A 17,026-nucleotide genomic window follows, 5' to 3' on the forward strand; every position below is an offset into this window, starting at 1 on the left:
CTTGGCCTATTATCTTTAACTGTATGCTCTTTATATCTAATGAGTATACCACCCTTGGCTCAGACCCATTGTCTTTCGCCCCAAATCAACCTTCCCAACTGCCCTATATCTGGCAATGGGAAGCCACCACTCTACCAGTCACCTAGGATAAAACCTCTGGATTATCTTTGAAAATTTTGTCCTTAGTCCCCCTATAAACAGTCAACCCTGTGCAGCCACTCTTGTCAAAGTTAAACCTGCACCTTCAGTTCCATTCCTATCTACCCTTCTTACCTCATACTTGGATTCTTTTTTTTTTCTGATAGAGACAGGGTTTCACTATGTTGCTCAGGCTGGTCTTGAACTCCTGCCCTCAAGCAAGCCTCCTTCCTGGGCCTGCCAAAGTACTGGGCTTATAGGTGTGAGCTACCGCACCCAGCTTCATACCTGGATTCTAACTATGCACATCATCATTATCTAATCTTTTTAAAATACAGTTTCACTATTCTTTTCCACATTTACAAATATTGTAGTCAATAACTCTACCAGGTAACCTCTGACAAGTTAACCACTGTGCCTCAGTTTACTCATCCATAAAATAGGCATAACAGTACTTACCTCATGGAGTTATGAAAATTAAAGGAGTTATTAATAATAATTTTAAGGCATTTAGAACAGGAAACACTTTACATGTATTTGTTAAATAAATAAATAAATACTGTCCTCATTCTTTTACCTGGTACTTAAAGTGTTCATTCCTGTGGGTTTAGGAATTGTACTCCCTTTTTGAATGATTATATTCAGAAATACTTGAATATTTTATTAACATAGGTGTTGATTAAAGCAGTATTTTTAATACCAAAAGATTGAAAGCAAACTATATGTCTATCAGTAGAAAAACTGGTGAATTAGTACTATGGAAAACTATGGAGACAAAGGTAAATTTGTAAACAAAAGATACATTTGACAGGAAAGGATGGCCGTAACATATTGTTGACTGAAAAAAAGCAAGCTAAAGAACAAGAGGTACACTATGCTCCTATGTACATTCATTTTGGGAGAAGGATACACGTAAAGCTGTTAGCAGAAAACAGAAGTCTCTTATGAAATGAGGCAGTATAACCCTCCTGCAATAAATGTGTTACTTTTGTAATTAATGCTAACTAAAAACAAAGAGATGAAGAGGGAAAAAAACTAAAATACTGTATGTTAAAAACTTCCTTATCTCTTGGAAAACTCACTTATCAAAAGATAAGTAGTCCTTACTACCGCAGCGGTTCTTGGGAAAAAGAAAAAGAAAGGTAACTAGTCCTTTTGCCTTTGATGTTCCTGGGAACTTCATCTAAACTGAGTGAAAATACTGGTGGATTGGGGATGACCGGGGGTCAAGTGCTGGGATTTGCTTCAGAACCTCTGTCCCACCAACAATGGCTTTAAACACCTTGCAAATTAACTTCGAACGTCAATTTACATTTTTTATCTGAGAAATACGCATCATCAAATATTTTTGCTTTATCCTGAAAGTCAGCCAACAGAGAGGTAATTACCTGGGAAGTTCGAACGGAATGAAGAAGCAAAACCTCCCATCTGTGGATGAGGGTTAAGGGAACAGCTACCCTTTTCAACAAACAAATCTCAGACTGAGGCAGAAAATCTCCACGTAGAAGACTGAATTTTCTCATCTTTTTTGAGAATCATGTCTGCTATCAAGAAAAAACTCAGGTAGTTGTAAATAAAGTCAGGCACAGTTGAAAAATCCTTTCTTCCATAGTTGTTTTCCAGAAGTTCCTATCTCCTCACACTGGAAGGGTTACGGTTTTGAAAGTATAAGGTAGCCCTCTATGAGGGCGGCAAGAGTAAGCGGCCTCAAAGAAATGAATTATACGGTGCATTCTAACTGGCTAGTACCTGCTTTGTCTAGGAAACAGCCTGTTGTTTTCATTTGTCACCAGTGGGCCTCAATGGGTATCAATAAGCTAGGCCCTAGCCGCCACCTGGTGACGCTAATGACACCCGAAGTCTCCCACCTGCCGCAGCTACACAAGCGGAACCGTCTCCTTTAAGAAGCTGACTCACGTGGATCCAGTGTTGTGTGCTCTCAGCTGGGAGGGGGAGGTGGGTCCTAGGTCTCACCACATTGGCCGCCTCGGGAGAGGGGGCAGACTTAGCCTCTTTGATTGGCTGTACGAGTCCGAGGCGTTGGGTCAGGGGCGGGGCGAGCTGCCGCGAGCTTGCCCTGGGTCTGCGGCTTCTGGGAGGGGTGGGCCGAAACGCGAAGGGAAGCCAGGATGGGGGAGGGTGAGCCAGTGAAGGGGCGGGGCCCAGCGGAAGGGGCAGGGTGCCGGAGAGAGAGGCGGGGTCTAGAAATGAAGGGTGTTCTGGGCCAACCCGAAGCGCCGATTCCTGGAGGGGCGGAGCCACGCTGGGTGATTGACACAGAGGCCCGAGCAGGGAGAGGCGGAGCCAAGGCCGGGGCCTGACTAAACCCGGAGACTCGGTGGCCTAGGGGCTTCGTCCCAGCTGAGGAGCGAACAGCCGCTGGCAGCCGCAGATCTCACCGCAGCTCGGGGTGAGTGCTACGGCAGGGTCTGGGCTCGGAGCCGGGGCTGGGGCAGAGGAGCCGGTCCGGGCGGCTTCGAAGCACTAAGAGATCGGGCCAGAGCGGGGGGCCCGGGCAGGAAGTGCCTCGTCCTCGCCGCGCTCCCCCTGGGGTCCTGGCACGGCCGCCCCCGGCCCCTCTGTGCGGGCCCAGGCGCCGGGACTGCGGGCTGACGGGCCGGGCTGTGGCTCTTTGTGAGGCCTGGTGCGGCGGCCGCCGTCGGCCCGCCCCCGCCGTGCAGCCGAGCCACGGGCGCGACCACAACAGCCGCGACCCCTCGGCGCGACGCCCCCGCCCGCTGTCTCGGGCCGCGCCCACCGACCCCGCCGCGGAGGCCCTGCACGGCTGCCGAGGCCTGTGGCGCCCCCTCCGCGGGCGGTTCGGCCGGCGACCCCCACCCCGCCGCGCCTGCTGCCCCGCCCCCACCGGGCCGTCGTCCCCGCCGCAGTGTCGGGGGCGCGCCGGGCTCCTCGGTCCCCGCCCCAAAGTGCAGTCGGAACTTGGCCGAGTCGTTTAGGCCACGATGACGCCACGGCGTGACCGGTCCTGGAAAAGGCCCCACGCCCGGCCCGCAGGGCGCTGCCCACGGGCGGGGGCGGTGTTCGCCCTGGCTTGCGCTAGGTGAACGTGCGCCACCCCCTCCCCTCCTGCCCGCTGACGCCTGGGCGGAGGGCTCGGGGTGACTGTTGAGCAGTCTGCGGTGTGCGGGGCCGTGGGAGCCCGCGCCCGCTCAGCTGTTTCCTGCGGGTGTTTGTTGTGCTGGAGGAGGCCGCGCTCGGTCGCCCTGCCCCTCGTCATTGGCCGGCGGGCGTCACGTGGCCGCGATCAGCTGGCCGGGCGGCTGGGGGCGCTCGCGGCTGCGGCCGAGCCCACCGGCGCCCGGGCTGCCCGGCTGTCCCGGCCTCGAGCCGTGTCCTACCGGCCGCTCGCGGGTGGGAGGATGGGCGTGCTCTTGGAACCCCTTTATTTACAGTTGTATGCAGGCAGGTAGGACAAACGAGTATTTCGATCAGCGGGAATGGAAAGCTGAAATAGTACGAAGATCCGTTTAATATAAACTGACACCGACCAGTCTCCTTTTCAAGGGAGAGCCTAGGAAGGTGTAAGCTCATTTATTTTTAAACTTTTTCTGTTTACAGAGCCCTGTTGGTAATCCGAGGATTTTTATTCCGGGTCTCATTGACAGATGGAAACTCTGAAATAACCTCAGTCTAACCTTGTGTTTTTGGAAAATTAATAGACTTAGGGGTGAAAAAACAACGAGTAATAAGATACTAGCTATTAGCTAACCCGGCATATACAGCGTTTCAGCCGCATTCCAACAAAGAGGAACCAAAAGCATGCAGGGTTTCCATGGTACTTATTTATGCCAGATGCGAAATGCCTTGGGTGGATTTTTTTCCTTAAAAGTTTATTGCATATTTCTATGGGTTAGGTAAGAAGGAAATTATACAGAGCTTAGAGTCTTTTCTCTAGAAACTTGCAATTTAGTAAAAAGTCATAGACAAATGAAATTGAGTAACAATACAGAGTTAAATATTAGTAAGTTATAAAGTGAGTGTTATAAAAGTTCAAAAATAAGGCAGTGAGAAATGAGTGGGAGTGAAGTGGGAAACATTTTGAAGTGGATTGGTATTGCTTAAACCTAGGAAATAAAGAGGTTTGGGGTTGCTATTGGGCTGATGGGGGCTTAGAAGGAAAAAACAGACCTAGAACATTTACAAGTATCAAGGAGGTAGAGCTTGTGGAATTTGGAACACAAAATACTTTCCACATATCTCCATTATTTTTCTGGGTATGTACTGGAACACCAGGTAGAATGTTTACTTTTCTACACCAGTGTCCAATACAGGCCTTTTTTGAGCTTATCTCTAGCAACCATCTTATCATGATGAAATGTGCTCAAGTAAATTATTTAACTGTATACAGGGAAACTAAGTAAATTGGATTTTAACAGTAACTTTTCTAAACAAGGTTAGTAAATATATGTGGCTTGTATATACTGGATCATTGAAGGCTTTTGTCTAGACTTATTTGCCTTTTCTGTTTTCTTTTTAAGTAGTAGGAATAAGAAACACGTTTTGAAACAATAAAAAGTGAAAGGAAATAGAGCCAAAAATTTAGTGTAAAAAGAAGAAATTAGCTACTACCTCCAAAAAACAATCCATGAGACTCGAAGATAGTCGTAAGTATGTTTGTGCCCAGAATATCACTTTAGGTTTAATAGTGCCTAAATGCCTATCTAAATCAATATCAATTTTCCTGGTAATCCTGTGTAGCAATGTCAGTGTAATGTCGGAACTGAACCTTAGCTGGACATGAACTTGCTACTTGACGCCTGAATCAGGAAACCAGACGTTAAATTCTACTCTAATTCGTCCAGTTACAGGCTTGCATAACAACAAACAAGAGGTCATGAAATTGTCTTGCCAAGAGGTTTTGGGGAGATTACCAACTCAGTTTGTGCACTGACTCCTGGCTTCCTAAGTTATATGACTAGTCTTATTTTCTAATGATGATTAAACTAGGCATTATAGAAATACAGTAAACTTGGAGGCCATTTAACAAAACAAGAAAAAGTAAGGCATTATTTGGGGGGATAAGAACAAAAACATACTTAAAAATTTCAATCAAATGAAGACTTGATTCCACAACCAGGACATCATTTGACACAGCCAGGTAAACTGGTCAAGTATTGCAAGAGTATAGCACAGCTTTCTTTTGTCACTGAAACCTTGGCTTGGTGAATATTTTGTACAAAATTGGAAAATAAGTTTCACGAATCTAACTTATTTTTTCCCTTGTAGGTTTTTAAATAGTATTCAGTCACAAATCAGTATGGAAAGAGTTGATGGAATTACATTAGCACTAAATGTTAATTATTGTAGTAATCAACCCAGCACTGTTAAAAGTTCTTTGGGTTTTGATCCTTTGTTTTGGAGAGGGAAGAGACTAAAAATCATATAAACAAGTGTGCTTCTGCACTGTCCCATTTTAGGGGAATTTTATTGCAAAACAAAACCTCTGGAAGGGGCAGATTCCTTTAACCCTTTCTGCAAACTGAACTGGGTGTTTTTCCATCAGAAAGTCCTGTGAGATGCAAATAGATACCTATTGTTTTCCTCCCTAGTATTTTTAGGACTGGGAAATGGTGCCTCTGGCTAATTTCACTTGCCTGCACTGAAACCAAACTCGATTATTAATTATAGGGAGGGCAAGTACCTATTTTAAGACCTAGAACTGTGACACTAAGAATTTGAGATGCCTCAGAAGGTTTCTACCTTTTCTCCTGCGTATAATTTCTATCTCCTGGTTGCTTAGCTTTGCCATAATTAACAGGAGGTGAAGCCAGTTAATTGTTACTGTTTCTTACCTTTCCAAGCCTTGCTTTCCTCATCTGTGACAGGGGGAAGTTGGGGTGGGAAATGTTGATGAAGGTAATCTAGTTTCACTGACCTTTATTCATTGTGAATAAAGGCACTCAATTCACATTGTAAATTGAGGCACTGTTCTCAGGATGTGGTATCTTCATTTAATTCTCATAACTCAAGAGATGGATATTGCTTGGCCCCATTTGACAGGTGAAGAGGCAGAAGATAACTAAAATTTACGAAGCTAATTAAGCAGGAGAGCTGAGATTTGAACCTGGGGAGTGTTTGAGTCCTGGGGCTGGAGGAAAAAGGAGGCAACATAATCTGTTGGGCATAATCTATTTTATAATCTTTTATGGTTGATCTTCAACATACTGAACTAGTTACAGAAAGTTAAGGATTTTAACTTGGAAAACCTGTGAAGAAAAAGGAGAGAGATTAAACTGATGTCAAATACTTCTATTGATCCTTAAACCCAAAGGCCAACCAAGTTTTCATTTTTTTTCTAAGAAAGACTGCTTCCAATGAAAAGCTCTTTCCCTATCAATGTGTTTTTAAGCAAGATAAACTTTTTTTTCTGTAAAGAGCCAGATGGGAAATACAAACTTTGCAAGCCACAAGGTTACTGTAGCAACTATTCAGACTCCACCATTGTAGTGAGAAATCAAGTATAAACAAGTAGGGGTGGCCATGTTCCAAAAAACTTTATTTATGGACACTGAAATTTGAATTTTGTAAATGTTCATGTGTCACAAAATATTCTTTTGATTTCCCACCCCCACAACCATTTAAAAGTTTAAAATCATTCTTAGCTGTGGGCAGTACAAAAAACAAGTGGTGAGCTATATTTGGCCCACAGGCCTAAGTTTGCTAACACCCTGCTTTTAAGGAAAATATTTAGCAATGAGCAAGATACCATATTTCATTTGTTAGCATTTGTTAGTATAGATAAAAGAAACCAATAGTCTTTTTAGAAAATTGTTTTACTGGCCTGGAAACAACTAGAAAATTATATAGTTCATCATGTCCAATTTTTAAAATAAAGCATTTTGGGAGACTTTGTCTCTCATGGATTTCTGAAAGAGAAAAATCTTTCTATTATAGATTCTGTAAATTCTGTAAATTTCTTTTTTTTAAATTCCGTAAAAAGGTAGAGGTCCTAAAATGTGATTGCTTCACCAGAGCCTCCTGGTAAAAGAAACTGGAGGCTGTAAGTAGGTAAATGTAATATTTGTTGGAAGGAGAGGAAATTGAAAATGATTACCAAACCTATGATCTATGAATCATCTATGAATTTCACTTATATTTTCATCCCAACCCCTCATCATTTCAGGTAATTTCAAATAAACTGAGAAAAGGCTTCCAGTTAAACAACCAAGTTTGATACTTATTTTAACCTTTTTAGGATTTTATAACCTGGAACAACTAAAAGCTAATACCAAAGAGGCCTTATTTGTAAAATTATCTGGGAACTGTTACTTATAAAAATTAAGAATATTAAGTTAGTGTTTTTGCTTGAAATGTTTAAAAGGAAGAGAGCATCTTAAATAAAACTGAAGCTTTAATAGTGTTGAGTTTGGCCCTAATTTCAGCCAGAAACTTGAACTTTAACACTGACAGATATGGAAGCTGCATTTTATTACTAAGGGACACAGTAAGGTGCCCCCTGAATCAACACAGAGAACATGAGCCATCTGTGAAAGCTGCTCCCTCTTAAGATGTTTTAGAAATACGTTGCTGAAGAGATTTGAGATTCCTCTAAGTTCAAGCAAGGTGATTAGCATACATGGGAAGTATTTTGAATATAAAAGCAGTCAGACAGAAAGCAGATCAGTGGTTGCCAGTGGCTGAAGGTGGGAGAAGGTATTGGCTGCAGACTGATTTGTGGGAATTTTTAGGGTGCGATGGAATCATTTTAAAGCCAGTTTGGGGTGATAGTGACACAACTTTATAAATTTACTAGATATCATTTCATTGTATATTTACAGTAAGTAAATTTTATATGTAAAGTATTAAGCTCTTTTTTGAAAAAATCAGCTATTTTCTATTTTGTCAGAAAAAAGTCTCAAAGTTTGTAGAGAAGCAGTCTCTATGAGCTTTTATTAGGTTATTAAATGTGAAGTGTCCGATTTCTTTAAGTACCGAGCCTGACAGTTAATATCTGTGACATTTAACTTTGACAGTTCTTATTTTTATTTTCATTGTAAAAGTATATCCTCATTCTTTCAAATGCATGTTTGACTTGCGGTTATCTTTCAAATTTCTTTTTAGAACAATTTTTGTACAGCCATAGGTAAGTCAAAAATTCATATTTCAAGTATGAGTTCTATCATAAAACCAATACAGCACAGCTCAAAATATCAACAGTGTTTGGAAAGGATGTGGCTAATGAACACACAGTACATTGATGGTTTAAAAACGTCTGGTAATTTTAATCTTAAAAATGAGCCACATGGATGACCTGAGACCAATGTGGATAATGATAAATTAAAAACTGTAGTGGAAGTGAATTCATCTCAACCCATGCATAAATTAGCAGCAAGGTTTGATGTTACTATTCCAACAATATTAGACCATTTAAAACAAATCGATACGGTAAATAAGCCGGATAGATGGGTACTACATAAATGAAACAAACGTCAAAAGAAAAATCGTCTCAAAGCTTGCCTTTCTTTGTTTTCCAAACCATATTGTTACGTGCGATAAAAAAAAATAGATTCTTTTTAACAATTAACAAGCGTTCAGCAAAATGAATACATAAAGGTAAAGTACTAAAACACAGTCCAAAACCAGATATTCATCAACAAAAGCTAATGGTGTCTGTTTGGTGGTCCACTGCTGGTATTACCCACTACAGCTTCTTAAAACCTAGTCAGTGATTACAGTGGATGTCTACTACACCCAATTGGACAAAATGATGAGGATATTTGCGATTAAGCAGCCGAGATTTGTCAATAGAGACAGACCAGTTCTCTTGTGAGATAATGCTTGACCACAGGTCGCACAAACAATGCTGTTCAAACTACAGCAGCTGGACTTGGAAACTCTGTCATCTACCGTATTCACCAGACCTTGCACCTACTGACTACCACTTAAAAGAAAAATATTCAATTCCCAACAAGCTGTGGTAAGTACCTTTAGCTATTTCATCATCACCTCGCTCTCCAAGCTTCTCCACTGCTGGCATAAACAAGCTACCATTAAGATGACAAAACCGTGTTGACAGTTTAGACACATACTTTGATTAATTGTACTGCTGCTTGTTTGACATATAATAAACTAAACTTCGATTCAAAATCAGAAATTTCATATTTAATGACCTAATATTAGAAAAGTGTGGCTGAAGCACTTGCCTTTGACCGTATTTTTGTAGCACTATTTAGCACAAATGTAGTGGCGTTTGCGAATGTATATTGCATTTAATAATAACACCTCCCTGACCACGAAAGGCTTATCTAGATGTGATGAGGGGTTAAGACGATGATGAAGGGGGGAGGGAGGAAAGATTTGCAGATTGAGTTCGGAGGTGTTGTCAGTTTTGCGGTTTTTTTTCATGAAGTTGCCAGAGTTTCTGGTTTAGAAGAGTTTGTGATTGGAATTGCCACCAACCAAGTAGGGAACCTGAGGGAGAAAGACTGAATCTTGGCGACCTTCTGGTCACTAGAGAGAGAGTGGAGTGAAAAGAACTGGAGCAAGGTTAGTTCAGAGCGCAGCTTGGCTGCTTCTAGAAAGTCATGTTATCTTTAGTTCTTATAAAAGTGGGGTAATAAATAACTGCTTTAAAAATTGTCAAAAGTAATTGTGGTAAGTATATAAGTACCAAGTACAGTGTCCCCTGCAGTATAAACACTAAATAGTTAACAGGTCTAAGAGTTCAGTATATTATCCAGGTCCAGAGAAGCCTGACTCAAATGTTAAGTCTTAGCTTTTTAATGACCTTCCTCCTTAAGTAATAAAGTAGCTGTCTTAGTTCATTCACACTGCTGTAACAGCATACCATAGGCTGAATGGCTTATAAACAACAAATATATTCCTCACAGTTCTGGAGCCTGGGAAGTCTGACATAAGGCACTGGCAGGTTGAGTGTCTGTTGATGACACCTGTAGCTGCATCCTAGCGTGGTAGAAAAGGGCAAGGCAGCTTTCTGGGACTCTTACAAGGATACTAATCCTGTTCTTAAGGGCTCTGCCCTTGTGACCTAATCAACTGCTAATATCATCATATTGGTGATTAGATTTCAGCATGTGAATTTGGGAGGTGCACAAATATTCAGACCATAGCAGTGGCATTTTAATTGATGTCAGCCTCTTGAGAACTTAAATACTGTAAGTCAGTATTAGGTTGAGTTTCTAACTGAAAAGCTAAAGCTTACCCCCTGGAACCTAAGGACCTTGCAGAGGTTTTTCTATTTCCTAAAGACCTTTGACAGCAAGTGATGTTTCTCTTGCTTCTGCTGGATTCTGTAGCATTCTAACTTATCTTTTTTGGCAAACAAGAACTATATTTTACAGTTTTACATATATAGTGCTCTATAAATGGCAACCACAAGTAGGAATAGTGTAACATAAGGTTCTGCCTAGATATTTTTGGTCTTGGTAATGAATCATATCATTGAATCCAGTAAAAATACTTGGGTAAAGAGTACAAAATAGAGTGAATTGGAACCAGAGAAAATAAGCCATGTTAAATCTATTTACCCCCAGTAGAAAATGGTCACAGCTATATTGTAATTTTGAACCAAAGATAGAATGATGTAGGCAGAAAGTATAGAAAGAGTTCATTTTGAAGTTCAGTACATTCTCCGCAATAGCATTGTATCCACTGTGGTCAGTTCAGAAACAGCTAGTTACTTCTGCATTATGGTTGAAATAAATTACAATATGAATATTTTATTTAAAATTTTTAAGGAAAATTGGCTTTAAAATAATGAGACCCAGAAGCCCTAGCTGGAGCCTATAAATGACTGTACAAATACTACTCCTTACAAGAAATATTAAACCTGAGGACTATTCCTTAACAGCCGAGACTATAAAACCTTGCTGTTGATTCTCATCTGTTAATGATCAAGTTTAAGAAACATGACTAAAACCAACTGATCATGGGTTTGTTGAATGCTTTATTTATATTGAGAGTCATAAATTCAAATATTGATATGAGGACCAAACAGGTAAAGTAATTGTGTGAAGCAGAGTGGAGTCTGAGTAAATGAAATGGCTTTAGGTATTGCAGCTCAACTGTAGTCAGTTGTTGCTATAGGGGAGAGTATGTGCTCTGTGTTGCAGGCTCTTTAATTAAGATTAAAAACCATGTGGCCCAAATAAAACAGACATGTCCATGTGTCATGTTTGTTTCAGGGAAGGATTTTTATCTGTTTTGTTCACTGCTGTATCCCTAGGCTGCCAAATGAATTCAGCCTGCAGGCTTCAGATTTGCAATTACTGATTTGTGTGTAACAAATGTATTCTTAATCATCTGGAGAAAGTAATGCTATAATCTTAAAGACTGAAAGATTAGGCAGTGAGTGTTACCTTTTGCTGTCATTTTACAGAATGTTATCAGAAAGTTAAATATCATATCTTAGTCTGTTTTTAGGCCAGGGTTTATTCATTGTGACTTTTGTTAATGCACTGGTTTTCCTTTTATTAACTGCACATTGTAATTCACCATTCGTTTCTTATTCCTACTTCCATATCATAATGTTTAAGGGAAGTCATCAAGATGTTTGTGGTAATGACATTTCTGATGATATTAGTACTGCCCAATGCCTGGGAAGTTCACAGATCTAAAAAGGAATGGAATTTCCTTTTTGATTTGTAATGGAATTCCCCCAATCTTAAGATGACAGTCATTCTTATTACAAACATGCATTCTGGATTTTTTTTCATAGTTGCAGTTATTTTAGCTCTACATGCCATCCTAAAAATGTGTAATGTTAAATATTAACACAGGAGCTGATAACTACACCCGGGAATAAAATCTTTTTAAAATGAAAGCTGTAGTGTATTCTTGGCTATATTTGGATCTTTAAAAATACAGTTTAGGAGAATTAGTTGCAATGAATTTAAGGAATTGCATGTATTAACTCCCCTACCTTTTGAAATATTGAAGTGTGATTATCTTAGTTTCAGAAGTTTGTTTCAAAGCTATGTTTTTTCAGTGTAGTAAGATTTCTTAAAGCTAAGCAAGCTATATAACAGAGAAAGTCCCTCTTTCCCTTATTCTGCGCTCACTGCGCTAGCTTATGCCAGGCTGAGACCATCTTTACGGGAGGGGCAGTGTGGGGTGATGGAAGAACTTTGTCTTTGAGTTGGGTGAGCTGCATTCAGCTGGCTTTCTATATTTAACAGCTGTGTAACCTTTGACCGGTTAACCTTTTCCAACTTGATTTGGATGATCTGTGAAGTAAAGGTGGTAACAACCTCACAGAGTTGTGATGATTTTGAAATAAGTACCTCGTACAGTGTTCCCTGGACATAGACTCAGACTTACTAAAGTTAGCGTCATCCCCCTATGCAGTTGTTAGGTGCACCTGGGGACCACAGACCCACTCACCTCATGCCCTCAAATCAGACTACCCTGTTCTTATTTTCTAACTGCCCCTTTTTCTACTCTTATCTGATCATCCCACTCATACCCTACATGTCTTTTCTCAAATTACACATGCTCAGAATGTGTACTTAACACTTATGCTAAACCATTTTTTTCTCACCTCTCTGCCAGTGCTTTATATAATAGTATCATTCATTTTCTAAAATTCCACTTCTCTTCCATTTTGAATCAAAAGAGAAGTGATACCATTCCTTGGCCTTGCCTAAGCATATGTACTTCCTTGGCTCAGTCCTTCTAGAATGTTCTTAGGTTAGGTATTCCTGTTTATTCGTTCAGTGTGTGAACTTTTGTTCAGGGTCAGCTATTTCATATAATGAGTACTGTATCAGAGATTACGTAAATAGAAATTGTTCTCTATGACATCCTTTCAGTAGGTGCTAACAAATGTTTTTTTTTATTATAATGCAGTTATTATTGTTTTCCGTTTGCTCCTAGGTTTTTAGAACTTCAATTGTAAAAATGGGCAGAATTTTCCTTGATCATATTGGCGGTACCCGTCTGTTTTCATGTGCAAACTGTGATACGATCCTGACCAACCGCTCAGAACTCATCTCCACTCGGTTCACAGGCGCCACGGGCAGAGCATTTCTTTTTAACAAGGTTAGTGAGAAAAAGTTTCATTCCCTAAGTGTGTTAAGTGGATATATTTGACAGTAACAACATAATACCCCCTCAGACCTTAGAGATACCAGGAAGAATCAGAATGAGAGCTGAAATCTTTAGAAATGATTCCCACTAGCTTGTCTTTGAGACCTCAGGAAGGTATTACTAGGATGTGATTCTTAACCTTGAAAGTTTAAAGAATATGTTATCAGAAGCATGGTCTCTATTGCCTCAGAAAATGTTCAGTGTAAGAATTTTATAGTGACTTCACCACAGACAATGGAAGGAGTCAAGATACCCACCTCCCTTCCCTGCATGTCACTGATGTATCCATTTATGATGATCGCTGCATTAATCTATTATAATTATCCCCCAGTAGACGCCCAACAAGCTTTTCTCTCAGAGAATTGCTAGTGTATACCTCTTGACCTTTATTTAGGTAAAAAGTACAGGGATTATCACACTACAGCAGGCCAGCTGCCTATTTTTGTAAGTAAAATTTAATGGAACACAGCCAATGTTATTCATTTATGTATTGTCTATGGTTGCTTTCGTGTAGCAAGGCCATAGTTAAATAGTCGCAACAAAGACCGTATAGCCCTCAAAGCCAAAAGTATTTATTATCGATCTCTTTACGGACAAGTAAAGTGTGTAGAGGATTGTTGGGTATTCAGAATCATTGGAAATTCTTCACAGATTGTCTTAGAACCCACTTCATGTGTTCACTGTCTTTGAACTCACTTAAAATTATGCATTACAGTGTATGGTCTATAGTAGGCTTAGTCTATCCCAGTCTATAAAATGTATTTTTTTTTTTTTGAGACAGAGTCTCACTGTGTTGCCCGGGGTAGAGTGCCGTGACGTCATCCTAGCTCACAGCAACCTCAAACTCCTGGGCTCAAGTGATCCTTCTGCCTCAGCCTCCCGAGTAGCTGGGACTACAGGCGTGTGCCACCATGCCTGGCTAATTTTTTCTATATATTTTTAGTTGTCTGATTAATTTCTTTCTATTTTTAGTAGAGGCGGGATCTCGCTCTTGCTCAGGCTGGTTTCGAACTCCTGAGCTCAAACAATCGGCCCGCCTCAGCCTTCCAGAGTGCTAGGATTACAGGCGTGAGCCACCTATAAAATGTATTTTTAGGAACAAACTGACTAACTCTTTTAGGAAATACCTATGGTGTACTAGGTTGTTTTACATTGATTGTCTTATTTGCGTTCATCATTGTATACTGAATGGTAACAATTGGACCCAAACTTACAATTCATGACTCCAATTTCAAGACTCTTTCCTCACTACAGCACCGTAAGGTACCTAGTGTGTGTACATAGTGTGACTTGGGCTATAGTACAATAGTGCATGATTGCATTAGATACCTAGCACAGTGCAATTACCAGATGTTTGTCCCAAAAGATTCTAAAAATAGTTCTTGGGAAGGGTATTACAGGTTTGACTAAAGTAACAACTTTGCTGTCTCCTTTTCTGAGTTGCTGTTATTGCACCAGCCATAATATTGTGTACTTATTTGGCAAATAATTTATGTGCCTTTGCAATTTTGTTTTTACATGTTTCTTAGGTAGTTAACCTGCAGTACAGTGAAGTACAAGATCGGGTTATGCTCACTGGCCGCCATATGGTTCGAGATGTGAGCTGCAAAAACTGCAATAGCAAACTGGGATGGATCTATGAGTTTGCCACTGAAGACAGCCAGCGTTATAAGGAAGGCCGTGTGATCCTGGAACGTGCTCTAGTTCGAGAGAGTGAGGGCTTTGAGGAGCATGTACCATCTGATAACTCTTGAAGAAAAAGAGATAACTCCATCTTTTCCCAGGTCTCCTTCACTGAAAACAAAAATCTACTTACATACACTGTCACCTTAGCATCAGAGTCGGATTCATGAACTGCGGAACAAGAGGTTGTGAGAATCTAAGATGGAACCTTTCTTTCTTTCTTTTTCTTTTTTTTTTAATTTTGTATTTTCCATCCAACAGCAGTGTGTAGAGAGAATATTATGCAGATGCCGTTAATTTTTTTCCCTATGTTTACATCCTGAGGCAGAAGAGTCTGTCTACAGCTACATGGTGGGCTATGTAAGGAAAAAAATCTGGGCTATTAGAATGAAAAAGTGTGTTTTGTGTAAATTTTGAAAGGAAAATGTCAAGAGCATGGTTTTTAAACTTACTTGGGCTTCATTTAAAATTTTTTTTAAAAAACCCAGTTATTTCACTTGATTTGCTAGCTTCAGAGAAGAGATCCGAATCTGTGCCCAGTGCAAAAGGCTCAGTGTTAGCATGGCTTGTGCTGGCCGGTGTGCCATATTCTTGTTGGAGATGAACCGTAGCACCAGAGCCCATTCTTTCTTGTCAGTCTTGACCCAAAGATGTCACCATTCCTAATTTGTCACCACATAATTGGCGTTGATTGGAAACATTTTCTGAAATGGGCAGAACTGCTTGGTTGTCTTTTTTCCATGTAACTTAAGCATAGTAATATAAATAAAGTAATAGTTGGATGTTTTTGGTCTTGTGTTGCTTTCCAAAACACCTTATAAAAGAGCAGAGTATCTGATAAGCAATTTTCATAGAAGTTAAGTGTTTCTTTTAATCTCTTAAGCTAATTGACTATATGATATTCTTTGTTTAAATGAAAACATACTGTTTAAATCCACAGTATTGCATTTAGAAAACAGTTGAACAGAATGTCAGTGTGCATTCATGCAGAACGCATTTAATCTGAATCTGTTTTGAAAGGGGGGTTGAAGCAGCTTATCTAAAAATACTGCTTTACAAAGCATTTCAGCCTTTTCCCCTCAGTTTTGCATTTTTGACAAGTCTATAGAGCCACATAGTTTCATCAAAGGACTAGATCTCTAATTAGCATTGTTTTTTCAGCTCTTCCCTCAGAAGTTCAGCTATCAAAATCAAAACTACTTGGTACCCTCAAATGGAAAGGGATCAAGTTTGACTCAGTGCTATTTTAGCCCCCAATTTATGACATTATGAAGTAACAAAATGTAAATATTTCTTTATCCAAACTACTACATATTCTAGTATTTGCTTTTGATGGAATAAATGACAGTTAAATTGGCTAATTATTTAAATGAAAGAATGCATGTTTGCATGCTCAGTTTCTAGGTCTTTTGTCTAGAAAGGAAATTTGCCTCAGTTGAATTTGAAATCTGTCTGTCGTTGATGTTAGAAGTGACTTCTGAGTGCAGTTAAGTTCCTCTTATTTGCCTTTGGGTTCTTGGTTAGAGGCATAGTTATCCAATGAAGTAGGTATACTAGATTGCATTTGGAAACGTGGACACAAATTCTTCCCTAGCCTCCCTCCACCATGGACTAAATCTAAGAACCTGCGTCCATTTCCATTCATTTCCATACTGGCCTTCGACTATATGCAGATTCCTAGTAGCATGCCTTATCTACAGCACTATGTGCATTGTTGTCACAATAAAGTGTATTTTGTCTTGCATTGGTGCAATACTGCTACTTATTTTCCACTGATCTGATCTAGTGATCATCTTAATTTTTATCTCTAAACACAGACCATAGATACCTTTGAGTGGTTATAGCTTTCTTCACTTGGCAGTGATAATAACATTCGACTACTCTCTGCCGAATTTACACATGAAGACATTGAATTTACCAATATTAACTTCTCTGAGATCATTTTGCCTTAGACAATGACAAGTATATAGTTCAGTATATGTGAACAAATATGTGTCATATTGCTAGGTTAACTTTTAAGTGATTGACATATATAGTAATGAGCTATACCTGCCTTTTAAAAGCTATTTAATTTGGAAGAAAAATCAGTATTGGAAGACCCATTTAGATTGGATTGTTTATAGAAAAACAAACATTG

At 40.1% G+C, this 17,026-nt stretch overlaps 1 protein-coding gene across 1 annotated transcript; it reads left to right on the forward strand.

Annotated features, from left to right (window-relative positions):
* The first annotated feature begins 2,371 nt into the window (after positions 1 to 2,371).
* Positions 2,372 to 16,633, forward strand: YPEL5 (yippee-like 5 (Drosophila)). The gene is made up of 3 exons (XM_012652516.1): positions 2,372 to 2,548; positions 12,994 to 13,158; positions 14,736 to 16,633. Exons 2-3 carry the CDS (start codon positions 13,018 to 13,020, stop codon positions 14,958 to 14,960), a joined length of 366 nt encoding a protein of 121 aa, XP_012507970.1. The 5' UTR covers positions 2,372 to 2,548; positions 12,994 to 13,017; the 3' UTR covers positions 14,961 to 16,633.
* The last annotated feature ends 393 nt before the right edge of the window (positions 16,634 to 17,026 follow it).

Source organism: Propithecus coquereli, unplaced genomic scaffold (assembly GCF_000956105.1).
Source record: "Propithecus coquereli isolate 6110/MARCELLA unplaced genomic scaffold, Pcoq_1.0 Scaffold39, whole genome shotgun sequence".
Classification (NCBI taxonomy): domain Eukaryota; kingdom Metazoa; phylum Chordata; class Mammalia; order Primates; family Indriidae; genus Propithecus; species Propithecus coquereli.

What these genes read in the sequence shown, in the direction of transcription:
- YPEL5 (XM_012652516.1), top strand. Translation starts at nt 13,018, where the DNA reads ATGGGCAGAATTTTCCTTGATCATATTGGCGGTACCCGTCTGTTTTCA. An exon ending in GAGCATTTCTTTTTAACAAG is followed by an intron (nt 13,159 to 14,735) that starts GTTAGTGAGAAA and finishes CATGTTTCTTAG; the next exon opens with GTAGTTAACCTGCAGTACAG.